Below are 14,536 nucleotides of genomic sequence, written 5' to 3' on the forward strand. Positions count from 1 at the left end.
TGCTAAGCTTCTATTTCTAAAATAGTGTTCTACTTTTTGAGGAAGGTTTAGAGAAAATACTTATATCTAATATTTTAAGAATAGTGTTCTCTCTACAACACTGTCCATTCTTCGTCAGATTTACACTGGTGGTCATCCCCCCAGGACTGCAGCTCCACAGCTCCACTTCCCATTTCCCCGACTCCTCCCACCCTGGGGAGCTGTGCACTTGAAACTCACTGTTATCCCACCCCTGGTTTTCCTGATTGTTCTTCTCCCCTCCCCCTGCTTGTAGGTGGATTAAAACACCACCAGAGAACTTGGGCCAAACATGGTGGTACACGCCTCTAAACACAGCACTTGGGAGGGAGAGGCAAGAGGGTCAGAAATTCAAGGTCAGTCTACACAGTGATACCAAAGCCAGCCTGGCTACACACACATGCACAATGCACTGGTTTACACTTGGCTGGTTTTGTTGTTGTTGTTGTCTGTTTGTTTGTTTGGTTTTTAGTTTTTCTGAGATAAGGTTTCTAGCTTTGGAGACTAGACTGGTCTTAAACTCACAGAGATTAGCCTGCCTCTGCATCCTGACTGCTGGAATTAAAGGTGTCAACCATCTGGCACATTTGTCATTTCTAAATTATACCCAATCAAAAGTGGCAATAGCAATTAATAACCTTTGGTCAATTTCTGTTGAAAGATTATATAAGAAGTTTTAACTTAGTTTCGAGACTAGAAAGCCAATTAGCAGTTGCTTAAATCAGATTTTTTCTGTTGTTGCATATAAGAAACCTGAAAGTTGATTCTAGATTGGTTACCACTCAGTACTGTCTCTTTAGCCCACTCCACAATATATATAATTTTTTTTGAGACAGGGTTTCATGTGGTCTAGGCTGGTCTCCAACTCTCTGAGTATACTGGCTTCCCCATTCTAGAAAGTAAACAGACATTAATAACAAGTTCTCTACTGTTCCCGGTCCTTGACTGTCTGCTTGATCCTTTGGGTGTCTCCTGCTCACCTTCCACCCGCCAACTTCGCTCTTGCTGAGTCTAACCCGTTTGCAGCCCATCCATGCACTCTTCACTCCAAATGTTCATTTCTAGTAGCTCTGTAACCTTCCTGGTGGCACCCACAGGGCGGCGCACAGTCATCTGTAATTCTAGTTTTAGGTGATACAATATGCTTTTTTGGCCCATCAGGCATACATGGGTTGCACACATACACATGCAAGCAAAACACCTACAAACATAAAGTAATTAATAATAATAATAATAATAATAATAATAAAACAAAGATACAAACAAAAACTCTGAGTCTAACTTGTATTCAAACTGACTGTATAACTTTATATTATGAATCATGAGTAACAGAGATCTGCAAATGGATCTGAGCATCATTTATCTGTTTAGTGGGCAGCAGGAGGTTCTTTTTCATGAAGTAGAAAAAATATCAAAAGGATACACAATAGGATACTTACCAGGCTGGGTTTGATGCCTACACTTTCTGCTGCTTCAAATGCCAACAAGAGATTTCTTTTCTGTGTTAAGGAAGACAAAGAGAATGGCTGAGAGAAGGGACAGCAGGTGACACGCTACAGAGTACTCACTGCACAAAGCAAGTAGCACCATGCCAACTATACAGACATGGCCGTGCCAACCATGCAGACCTGCTCTGCCTCAGGAAGGAAAGCCTAACAGGTTACAAGTGCCACTGGGAAAATGACATTGACACATGACTAAAGACAAACTTTTTGTTGCTTTGTGGCTTTTCAAGATTTATAACATTCACCACATTCTGTTGTATTTTTTCACTGGGCTATGTCACAAAGGATAATCAAACTGGATGTGGCATCAATGCACTTCTGGCTGAGGCAGGAGGATTATGAGTTAGAGGCCAGGGCTACACAGTGAGACCTGGTCTTAAAACTCTCTAAGTTATATCTGAAGGTAGTTAAATATACCAAAGGAAAAACTGTTCCCTCCCCCAATCCGAGACTCGGGAGAAGCTCTTTCCAGTGTCTCTTTCTCTCCTGTAGTGATGTCTTGCTGACTGTAATGTCACACCACTATTTATTTATTTACTTATGCGTCTGTGTGCACTCATGCCATGGCTGGCCTATGGTGGTCAGGGGCGACTTGTTGAGATTTGGTTCCAATCCTTCCACGGTTTGTTTTTTACACTATAGCTTCTGCTGGCCCCAGACTTTTCTCACTGGAGAACTGCCCCTCATCATCTGGTTTCTTATTCACTTTGGTGCTTGCATGAAGTTCCTAACACCTCCCTCGAAGCCTGTTGCTTTCCTGTCCTCACACGGAGGGTCTGCCTCACGTTGGGACCAGGTGTCCTTGGACTACTGATCACTTCCCACTTTTCAAACTCTGAAGCTCTTAATTACTATTACTATTCAAGGAAATCTTTATACCCCAAGGACCTCCCAGAACCTCTCATTGGCTGGACTATAGCCCCGTCTCACTGGAGTACACTCTTGAGGAAGGCTGTAGAGGAGAAACATTCCAGATGCTTCATACAGAAAAATCCTTTTTACCATCATGCTTAGTTAATAGTGGCTGGACAAAGAATTCTAGGCTGAAAATAATTTCCCTTAGAACTCGACCAGCGCTATTCCCTGGGGTCACCGAGCTTCAGTTTGGAGCTCTGTTCTCGGACTCTTCCTCAGTCTTCTCTGACATCTCTCTGTACAGAAAATCTCAATTACTTGGTTCTGCTGTTCCACTTCAATAATTCATAGGAAAGCCATTAAGTTTTAGAAATTTAACTAGATATGTTAGGTATAGTTGAGAAGCCTGTTCACACTTTGCCCTATGCATCATTTTCAATTTGATATATTTATGGTTTTTTTTCTTCCTGAGTACTAGGGATGGAACCCAGGAGTTGTGTATGCTAGGCAAGCACTTTACCAGTCACATTTAAAGTTTATAAATAAGTTTTTGTGCCCACAGCTTTTTAAGCAGCTAAGGGAAGACGATCGCTGAAATCCAGGAGTCCAAGGTCACTTACACAAAATTTTCTAGTTTTCCATTTTCCCTTGGTCTTCACTGTGCCCTGTCTAAACATTAGGCCCTAGGCCAAAAGGTGCCTTGACACTGAAGTCAGCTTGCTGCTGTATAAACTTCATCAGAGGAAAAGCAGACTGGTTTCTGCATGCCTTTCCCTAGCCTGTGGGAAGCTGCTGATCATGGTGAGACTGCCCAGTCCACAGGCCTTCTTCCTTGACACTTAGGGAGACTGATGGGCAGTGACTGGAAACCGCACCCTTGTTTCCCAGACACTGCTCTGTTTGCTCAGCAGACCCAGTAATGGGTCCTTGCAGCACACTAGAGGAGCAGTCCCTATTTGGGTGCTAACAGAGCCTTTGTTCTCACTCTGAAGTCCCTTTGCTTAGACCACCTTTTAGGTCACATTGCTGAGGAAGCTGAGCTACAAACAACTCTTATGGCTCAGGAGATTGTAATGCCAAACTGCTTCCCAAAAAGGTAGCTCCAACAATCATGTTCTTTTTCTCCCCATGTCTTTACCTGCCAAATGTGTCAGGCTAAACATGGTATTTTATTGTTTTAATTTGTATTATTGGGTTACTGATAAGGTCTAAAGGGAAGGCATTTCTAAACCAAACATTTTAATTAGAATTCTGCTAAGACTCTAGTATGAGTCAGATAAAAATGTTTTCTAAGTAAAAACTGAACACAGAATAAATCTTGGAAAATTGCCTCAAAATGCTCTGAAATGGCATCACATGGAACATGACAGGGGAGATTGTTACTGTTGTTGTTGGTGGTAGTCATAAAAATGATTTTTGCTTATTTTGATGGTAACAGGCCACCAGTAGCCAGGGGTCATTATCCTAATACCCTCTTACTGTGCACTGCTGCGGATGCTGTGCTGAGGCCAGAGAGCGGGAGAGTGTGTGCCCAGTGAGGGAGAGGGAGGAAAGCCAAGGTCCTTAGGCCGTGAGCTTTGCCCAGTGGAAGCTATGCCATATAAGTGGGGACAGTGAGAGGCCGTCCCTCAGTGCCTGCCCGGTGTGGGGCGGGGTGGGCCTGTGACCTTCCACTTCAGGGTCACCTGTTCCTATCTGGTGCAGAACCTGGTCCCTAGCTTGGCTGGCAGGACTTTACTGGTGCAACATCTTTCTGTAAATAAGTGGGAGAAAGGATCTGATCCACTCTCATATTAAATTTCAGATACCAACATAATCACTCTCTACTCTACAACCTGATTCTGGGCTTCGTGGAAGAGCTTGCACAAGCTGACATCTGAAGACTCTGTTTCTAATGAAAGCAAAAAATCTCACCCACACCTTCCACCTACTGTAAGGTACACCCTGCCAGTGCATATCCCTTTAATACCATACAAGATATTCTTGTTTATTTAAGGCACAGTCTCATGTAGCCCAGCCTGGCCTTGACCTTACTAAGTAGCTAACATGATCGTGAACTTCTGATCTTCCTCCCTCTACTTACCAAGTGCTGGGTTTAAAGGCATGGACCATTGTGCCCAGTTCTTTTTTATTTTATTTATTTATTTATTTTTGATTTTTTTTTTCTGAGACAGCGTTTCTCTGTGTAGCCCTGGCTGTCCTGGAACTCACTCTGTAGACCAGGCTGGCCTTGAACTCAGAAATCTGCCTGCCTTTGCCTCCCAAGTGCTGGGATTAAAGGCGTGCGCCACCACTGCCCGTCCTTATTTTTAATTCTGAACTAATTAACTTTCATGCTGGGGATGAAGTCCAGGCCCTCACTCATGAAGACACTCTGGGCTCCACCACTCAGCCCAGAGCCTTATTCATACTATTTTTATATTTCGATTTTAATGGATTCTTACAACAGTATATTTCTCTGAGTACCCTTTTTGATGCTTGTGCATTCCACAAAGTACAACCAGCCAACCAACAACCCCCTCACCCTGAGTACATAAGACTACAAGGCAGTGTCTGGACCGTGTTCACTCATCCAGGAGGGTCTGTGGGTAGTCCTATTCCACGCATGTTCAGTTGATGTTGTATTGAAGGTCTTCTGTTGACACATGATTTTAACAACCCTCCTGTGTAATGGATGGATCTAGCCTCTCTCAGTGTATTCTATCCTGTTTGTCACACCCTGAGCTATAGTCATTGCTTCTCCCCTTAGGGTACAGCCAGGGTGAAGCCAGATACTTTTTTCAGGGAGTAGCAGGCCATGGGTGACTGACAGAGTCCTGGGTGCTAGAACTCAGGCTCAGCTAGAGTTGACAGGGAGCTGTGAAACCAAACAGATCTGAGCATGGCACTCCTGGTATGTGATGCTGACTCCTCATTGCCTTATAGTGGTCCTTCACCACTGGCGCTCTTTGATGACATTAGCAAAGATCCAGAAAAAGAAACTCAGCCAAATGTGTGGGAACCATGAGACCCTGTCCTATAACAGTGACAGGAACAAGAATGCTGATGCTGACCTGCCCTGATGCTCATCTCCACATCTGCAAGAGGCCCCTGAGCAGCTGGCAAGGTGCCTGATGTGGGAATTTCAGGGATTCAGGGTGAGCCAAAGGGTTTTGGTCACCAGAAAGCAATGCTCGTGACACCAAGTGTGAGAGCAAACACCCACAGGCCCACTCGTTTCCAACAGATCTGAAATGATTCAAGGACAAAGAAGCCAGGCCTACTGACTACAGGTAAACACGTCACTTTCAGGAAGACTCAGGTTTTAGGTTGTGTGAGTATGTAGGTGCTAAAGCTTAACTTGCTATCATTTTTGGAAGGACTGTTGATTATTTTGAAGTTTGTTATGCTCACTATTTACATGATTTTTTTGTACCGTCACACCAGAGGGGTATGGAGAATTAATAGGGTTAGGGAGGGAATACCACCTAGGCCACAGTCAGATGTCCTGCTGTGCCTTGGCCTCTGTGATGGCTGATGGCCCCTTCTAGTTCCCTCTGCTGGGTCGTTCTCCCCTCTGTGCTTCTATTTGTGCCGGGGTCAGGGCTTGAGTGTGTCCCAGAAGGTTCGAGACCTGAAAGCTTGGCCAACACCATATGAAGTAATGGAACCCTTAGGATATGGATAAAACAGGCGACTGGGAATCTTACTCTCTGAAGAGATCAATGTCATTCTTGTGAGACACTGATTACTTCCTGTGAGAGCAAATTATTATAAGAAGAGCACACTTGGCCTCTGAATCTCTGGCTTCTTGGCTCACCCTGTGTCTCTCTTCTGCCCATGGTCTCACTGTTGTAATGTTTCCTACTATGTGGCCCTGATGAGAGGCCAAACGGATGTGACTGCCTCAATTTAAAATTTTTCAGCATTCAAAGCTCTAAATAAACTTTTATAACATAAAGAGTCTCAGTTATTGACTAAAGTTATTAGAGTTACTTAAGACAGTTCCCTTAGGGTCAGGGGGACTGGATGATTTTCAGTTTTACAGTTTGATACACCATCTGTACCCTTCCAACATCACTGGACAGTGCACACACAGAATGCTGCTTCATCTTGGGAAGTTCCACTACACAGCACAGATCTTCACTGATTTCCCCCCATATCCACTCTTAAAGCTTGGATTTCCAATCTGAACTCCAGATTTGCTGCTTGCCTCCTAACATAACACTTGACTTACTTTAGACATCTCAGACTTAACATGATGCACCGAGTATATTTCCTCCTAAACATCACATGGCAGTTCTCAGCCTGTTTTACAATTTATACAGCACCCCACAAGGAAATGCTTTGAAAAAAATTACATTTTCCATGCTAGAAATTTAACCCAGGGTCTGTACATAATGGATCACTGCTTTGCCATTAGCCACACTGTTAGTCCTGTAAGGCATTCTGTGATGGTTGTGTGTGTGTGTGTGTGTGTGTGTGTGAACGCAAGTGCCAACTTGGCTATTTCTAGTATTCAAATATTTAACTAAACTTTATTTAAATTTCCTTACATTTATTTATTTATTTATTTATTTATTTATTTATTTATTTATTTATTTATTTAGTGTGTGTTCATATGTGGAGATCAGAGGACAGTTTGTGGGAGTTGCTTCTCTCCTTCCACCATGTTGGGCCTGGCTATTAAATGGAGGTTGACAAGTTTGGGAGCAATGCCTTTACCCACTGAGCCATCTTGTCAGCCGTCCAGGAAGGTATTTACAGACTGAGATTAGCCAAGACATAGTGTCACAAGACTTTGACTCAAGATGCAGGAGACAGAGGTAGGCATATCTCTGTGAGTTAGAGGCTAGCCTGGTTTACATAGTTAGGTGATACTAACATTTACATTGATGGGCTTTTCATAAACCTGATGACTCTCTGGAATGTGGCTGAACCTAATCCAAGACAAGAAGGGAATTCTGCTATCCCTCCTTCCTCCACCCCACACTGGAAAAGACTTTGCAAAATGAAGGTAACAGATGAATCACGGTTTTCTCTAGAAATTGGGTAATAAGCATCCTCGCAGCAACTACATACAGTAGACTGGAATTCACTGTTTTTCTTGATAACAAAGTGCATGCAATGGAAAGGGCAGCTGAGACATATTTGCTGAGAAAAGGATCCCGCACTGCTGTCACATCCTGCCCTTGTGCCCTTCCTGATGATCACCCCAGCTACCCACCCAGTAGTAATGCACTGCCACAGAAATTCTGTTGGCACTCCTAGAGAAGTGGGGTGGCTCAGGCAATGACTTACTTTCTCCTGACTGTTCAACTCCTGGTATGGGATGTGGGCAGGCAGGTAAGTGTGCAGCAGAGCACAGAGGGCCAGTCCATCACTCCAGCTGCTGCTGAAATTGGTGATATCAATGTTCTGTGGAGAGAGTAAATCCAGTGTTAACCCACACGGTACCATCAAGGACATGAATCAGACTACATGATGTAGGTGTCTATCTTGGGTTTGGGTGAAACAACATAAGTGTGTTTAACTTTGGTAACAGAAATGGCCTGTTGTGGCCCACATCCATTCACGGGTATTTGTGTAGGGGAAGATGAGACCATGGGGAATTCTTGCTTATTCCCTAGACAGCCTTTAAGGCCTGATATAAATCTTATTTCAAATTACTCCCCAGATAAGTTTTTTATTTCCAGAATTTCTCAGACTTATTGGCCAAGGAAGAACAGCTATCACAATCACCACCACCACCACCACCATTACTACTATCTCCATCCTCATAACCACCACCATCATCACTACCATCATCACCATCACTACTACCTCCATCATCATCCTCCATCATCATCCACCATCATCATTACCATCACCATCATCATTAACATCACCACCATCACCACCACCATCACCATCACAACCTCCACCATTATCATTACCTTCACAATTATTACGATCACCACAACTATATATAACCCAACAACAAGCAGACCAATAAAACAAGAGGCTGGAGCCCAAGAGACGATTGCTCCTGCTCTATATTGCCTTCCTTAACTAGAGCAGCTTCCCAGAGGTGAGTGAAGCCTCACCAGTCTCCCTGCTATCACAGAGGATAAGCAAGGATCACTCCTTTGTGAGGAATGAGGCTTCTCTTGCAGGACAGGCCACTGTTGGGGTTGCTGCTTGGCACACCATGAGAAGCAGCAAGGCTATCTTCCCAAAGATTCAATTTTCAAGAGCTACCCAGGGGCTGAGGAGCTGGTACAGTGGGTAAGGGTACTTGTAGTCAAACATGACCACTTAAGTTCTATCCCAGGAACTGCACAGAGGAAAGAGGAAAAATGATTCCTGAAATCCTCTGTCCTCTGACCTCCACACACATAAATATAGTAACAGTAATAGAGAAAAGAGTTTGAAGTCTGAAGTCCCAAACCAATGGCCTCAAGGGTTAAGGGTGAGACATCGGGAGCACAGCTTCAAATGATAAAAGACTGAGTGTCCTGATTCTCTGCCTGAAGAAAAATCTCTTGGATAAATTCTTTTCCTTCTGCTCCATTATGTCCTAACTTCTCCCAGTTCTTTGCTGCTCATTTACTGTGGATAGACTTGCCTCTATGGGTATGGGAATGATTCCTCTGTAATAGGATTTCTTTTGAGCATGAGATTCAAAGGAAAAACCCCAACCCACTGCATTTCTAATCTGTGTGGCCATTTCAAATAAAAGGGCCAAAGCCATTCATTTGCTAAATCATCTCTTGTCCAAAACTGTAGCTTCATAGTTCAGATGTTGTTTTGTTTTATTGCTATTTTTTTCTTTTCAGTTTTTTATTTTTTAAAAAGAACTTCTTAGGATAGAGATCTTATTCCCCTGGAGATTTACCCCCAGAGAAAGAGAGAAAGAGAGAGAGAGAGAGAGGCAACTGTAGTAAAGTTTAAATCTTGGCCAGCAATAGGGCCACACAGACCCCAAAGCATTGATTATATATAGGCTATTGCCAACGCCCTTGGTTACGCTCTAGGACTTGACACTAAACCTTACTGCTGGAGACACCACATACTTGAGTCATAGAACTTGGAGAAATCAAGCTGGCACTCAACTGGAAGTGGCGAGGCATGCTTTCAGAGAGAAAACCAAACACCATTCTCATCCAGTTATGAACCCCGGAAGCAACAACAAATGTTTGGCCTGACAAGATCCACCTGCTGGTTCAATCGTGGCTGAGATATTATGGAAGCAAACAACCACCTTAACTCTACAGCCCACTCCGTAAGATGAACGCCATACCTAGCCCTGTTGTAGGGACCAAGAACCTGAGGCTAGATCAGTCACAGTCCTTAGGGAACCCAAAATCATCAATCTGCTAAATGGACACAGTATTAAAACAATCCCTCATGGCATATTACTACATCCATGGGTCAGAGCATCTCTTGATCCTCATCAGGAAAGATCCCCATTGCAGAAGATGGCAATTAACACAGAGACCTGAAATGGTCAATGTGCAGAAAACAAGACTGTGGACTGCTTAGTGCTATCGTATCATACCCTGCCTTTAAGCTCAGGGATCCTCATGGAAGAAGGGGGGGTGGAAAGATTGTAAGAGTCAACAGTGTTGATAACGTTAAGAAAACAGTGTTTTCCTGACAACAGGGCAGACGCACATATAAACTCAGCAATTGTGAGAGTATGTATAAGATCTTCTCAAGTTCCGGCCAAAAAAATTCTAGAATGGGGCAGTGGTGAAATGGAGTCATGAAATCCCACCACTAGCTAAACAGCCACCAGAATTGACAGCTGCTGGGAGAGGGGAGAGTCAGTTTTCTTTAATGTGATCAGTGGTATGTTGACTGAACCCAGGCAGGCTCCATCTCCAAGAGTAGCTGGACACCACAAATTGGACTCCATGGGGAGAGGGAGGGAGAGGGAGGGAGAGGGGAAGAGAGGAGGAAGGGAGGGAGAGGGGAAGAGAGGAGGAAGGGGAGGGAGAGGGAGAAAGACAGAGGGAGAGGGGAAAGGAAGGAGGAGGCAGACAGGGACAAGTAGATCTACTAGTTGTTGTTTTGTTTTGTTTTAATCAGTTTGGCACATATCTAGCAGTATCTGGAAGGAGGAAGCACCGTTGAGACAATGCCTCCATGAGGCTGCCTGTAGACAAGTCTGTAGGGCATTTTTTTTTTTTTTTGGATTAATGACTGATGTGGGAGGACCCAGCTCAATGCAGGCAGTGCCACCCCTGAGCAAGTGGTCCTGGATTATATAAGACAGCAGGCTGAGCAAGCCATGGGGAGTGAACAGCTAAGCAGTGTCCACTGGGGCTTCTGCTTCAGCTCCTGCTCTGACTTCCTTTGATGATGGGCTATGATGTGACGTGTAAACTAAATAAACCCTTTTCTCCCCGAGTTGCTTTTGGTTATGTCTTTATCATAGCAACAGAAACCTAACTAGGAAAAACAATCTCAAAGTTAGGGTGGTTATGGGATAAATGTGAGAGGGTGGAAAATGTTCAAAATGAATTGAATGAAACTGTATGAAACTCAAAGATTTAATAAAAAATATTCTAACCCCCACCCCCTAAGCAAAATATATGTGCTGGAAGAAAGTTAGTCCAAGAATATTTGAAACAGAAACCAGTGTTTTTTGTTTCTTTGTAAAATTTGATTTATTTTATGTGTTGTTAGTGTTTTACCTGTGTGTGTATATGTGTGTCATGTGCATGTGTGGTGTCTGTGGAGGCCAGAGAGGGCATATGACCTCTGGAACTAGAGTTATGGATAATTGTAGGCCACCATGTGGGTGCTGGGAATCCAACCCAAGTCCTTTACAAGAGCAACAATTGCTCTAAACTATTGAGACATCTCTCCAGTCCACAAAATTAGTATTTCTAATCCTTCGTGTCTTACCCATGCTCGGGGATAGAGTCTGAAGACAGAGTGGGGCATTCTGCCTGGCTTCTTTGAGGACCTGGAGTAGGCAGAAGGAGAAGCCCTTTCCCTCCCTCTAGAGCCTCATCTGGCAATTATCTCTATTGCCTTATGGGAAATCTGCCTTCTTATCATGATGGGAAATCTGCCTTCTATTTCCTTGGACTTGAAGCTACTATGTAGCCTCAGGAGTTGGGATGTCTGATTCAGGAAAAAAAAATACCAGAGGTTAATATTGTACTGCAATACTGTCTGGCTTCAACACAGAAAGGGGGGAAATTAGCCAAAAGATAAAATCTTAAATATCATCCTACAGCTGGACCTACTTTGTAAAAATCATGGGAAGTGATCTAAGTTCTTTATATAAGGGTCAGTATGGCTGCTGGTAAAATTCCTTCCCTGGAGGAGATATAAACAATGTCTACCCCTCTGCCAAAGATCTCACTGACAAACTAATAAGGTACAATTCTACCAACATACCAATGTTTATTATGAGGAACCAAAGAGTTTTTATTAGGCTTATGTGAGGCGTTGTGGGCAGGAGCATGGATGGCTTTCAAAGCAGCCACACTGGGAGGTCTGCACTCAGTGGGGATGAAAACTCTTCTATTGGCCCAGGATGATAGGATCACAACATCTGTTCCAGCACTGGGAGTTACTGGGACCAGTGGGAACCAGGCAAGCAGAAACTCCGCCAGACCAGTGGCATGGGTTCCTTCTGGTCTGTCGGGGCCGGTGCCCTGAGCAGACCTTCGGCACAAACTCTGCAGCCAGTTCCACAACACCCAGAGGAAGTTCCACTCCCAGGTGTTTTACATGCCCAGGATCTAGGGATCCCAGGATCCCAGGAGCTTGGACACACACAGGATCTCAGGATTACAGGATCCCAGCATCACTGGGTCACAGAGACAGCTTGACTCTGAGGAGTTCTGACACAACCAGGATAACAGAAAGGATAGACTCCAGTCAGATATAGTGAGGACAGGTAGCACTAGAGATAACCAGATGGAGGGAGGCAAGCGTAAGAACATAAGCAACAGAAACCAAGGTTACTTGGCATCATCAATTCTTCCACCATAACAAGTCCTGGATACACCATCACACTAGAAAAGCAAGATTTGGATCTAAACTCACTTCTCATGATGATGATAGAGGACTTTAAGAAGGACATAAATAATAACTCCCTTAAAGAAATACAGGAGAACACTGGTAAACAGCTAGAAGTCCTTAAAAAGGAAACACAAAAATCCCTTAAAGAATTACAGGAAAACATAATCAAACAGGCAAAGGAAATGAACAAAACCATCCAGGATCTAAAAATAGAAATAGAAACAATAAAGAAATCACAAAGGGAGTCAACCCTGGATCTAGAGAACCTAGAAAAGAGATCAGGAGCCATAGATGCAAGCATCACCAAAAGAATACAAGAGATAGAAAGAGAAGATACCATAGAAAACATTGACATAACAGTCAAAGAAAACACAAAAAGCAAAAAGCTCCTAACCCAAAATATCCAGGAAATTCAGGACACAATGAGAAGACTAAACCAGATAATGGGCATAGAAGAGAGTGAAGATTCCCAACTTAAAGGGCCAGTAAATATCTTCAACAAAATTATAGAAGAGAACCTCCCTAACCTAAAGAAAGAGATGCCCATGAACACACAAGAAGCCTACAGAACTCCAAATAGACTGGACCAGACCAGAAATTCCTCTCATCACATACTAATCAAAATACCAAATGTACTAAAAAAAATGAAAGAATATTAAAAGCAGTAAGGGGGAAAGGTCAAGTAACATATAAAGGCAGGCCTATCAGAATTACACCAGACTTCTCACCAGAGACTATGAAAGCTAGAAGATCCTGGGCAGATGTCATACAGAGCCTAAGAGAACACAAATGTCAGCCCAGACTACTATACCCAGCAAAACTCCCAATTACCATAATTGGAGAAACTAAGATATTCTGTGACAAAACCAAATTTACACAATATCTTTCCACAAAGCCAGCCCCACAAAGGATAACAGATGGAAAACACCAACACAAGGAGGGAAACTACACCCTAGAAAAAGCAAGAAAGTAATCTTTCAACAAACCCACACAAACATAATTCCACCTCTAACAACAAAAATAAGAGGAAGTAACAATCACTTTTCCTTAATATCTCTTAATATGAAAATTAATAATATTACCAACATACTCTAATAGAGTGAAATTAAAAAATGAGGAATTAGAATTTTTTGGCTGTCACCCAGTGGTCTCTCTAATTTGGTAATTGGAGAAATATGTCCAATATTGTACAATCCATATACACTTTCTGCTTGTTTGTACATGACAGTGTCCTGCTGTGTACCACATAATGGTCTTGTAATCATGCTTCTCCTATCTCAGCCCCTCTATTAGTAGGATTGTTTATTTGATATTTTTACTCTATACTGTGGTTTTCAGAACAGCTTATATACTTCAAAATTATACAGCCAAAAGAAACATAGACAATTTGGGAGGTGGCTTGTAAGAGAAAAACAAAGAGTGAGACTGAATGTTTTGCTTAATATTTATAATTATTGTATCCATTTTGAAGAAGATGACCTTATAAGTTACTCTTTTTTTCTTTTTTAATTTGGCTTTTATCAAGACAGGGTTTCTCTGTATAGCCCTGGATGTCCTGGAACTCACTCTGTAGACCAGGTTGGCCTCGAACTCAGAAATCCGCCTGCCTCTGCCTCCCAGAGTGCTGGGATTACAGGTGTGCACCGCCGCCACCACTACCACCCGGCTAAGTTACTCTTTTTCTGAGATAAATGTTTTTCAAAATCATCACAGCCAATGAACCAGAATCTTACCCTTACCTAATGTCTTTGCCACCCTCCAAGCAGAACTATTGTACATTGAAACAGTTGATGAATAACTTAATGGATAGACCATCTTAATACACACACCTTAAATGAATGCAACCTGTTCCCTATGGGCTGAGAATGATGACAATCACTCAAATCAAATAGTTTTGACCATAGCAGGAAATCTGTATCCAAATAATTGTGTCTACAAATCATTCCTTGGTGCAGTAGAACTGTCAACTCTTAGCAACAGCCTTATTACAATGAACTCCAATGTCTATCACAGTAAGAGCCAAGATGTTAAGCTCTAGTAAAAACAAAACAAGCAAGCAAACAAAAATACTTTATCTTTTTATGTTCATTTAATAACATGTCCACCATTTTATGACTGGTATAGAAATATATATTGTGTTGAATATAATAAAA

At 42.8% G+C, this 14,536-nt stretch overlaps 1 protein-coding gene across 6 annotated transcripts in view; it reads right to left on the bottom strand.

The window, feature by feature from the left end:
- Specc1 (sperm antigen with calponin homology and coiled-coil domains 1) overlaps positions 1-14,536 on the bottom strand; it is a 271,073-nt gene that overhangs the window by 12,666 nt on the left and 243,871 nt on the right. For all 6 annotated transcript variants that reach the window (XM_052196809.1, XM_052196813.1, XM_052196811.1 and 3 more), the window contains 2 exons: positions 7,659-7,775; positions 1,458-1,517 (listed from right to left, as the gene is read on the bottom strand). In XM_052196809.1, coding sequence (XP_052052769.1) covers positions 1,458-1,517; positions 7,659-7,775 — 177 coding nt within the window. The remainder of the gene's footprint in view (positions 1-1,457; positions 1,518-7,658; positions 7,776-14,536) is intronic.

Source organism: Apodemus sylvaticus, chromosome 10 (assembly GCF_947179515.1).
Source record: "Apodemus sylvaticus chromosome 10, mApoSyl1.1, whole genome shotgun sequence".
Classification (NCBI taxonomy): Eukaryota; Metazoa; Chordata; class Mammalia; order Rodentia; family Muridae; genus Apodemus; species Apodemus sylvaticus.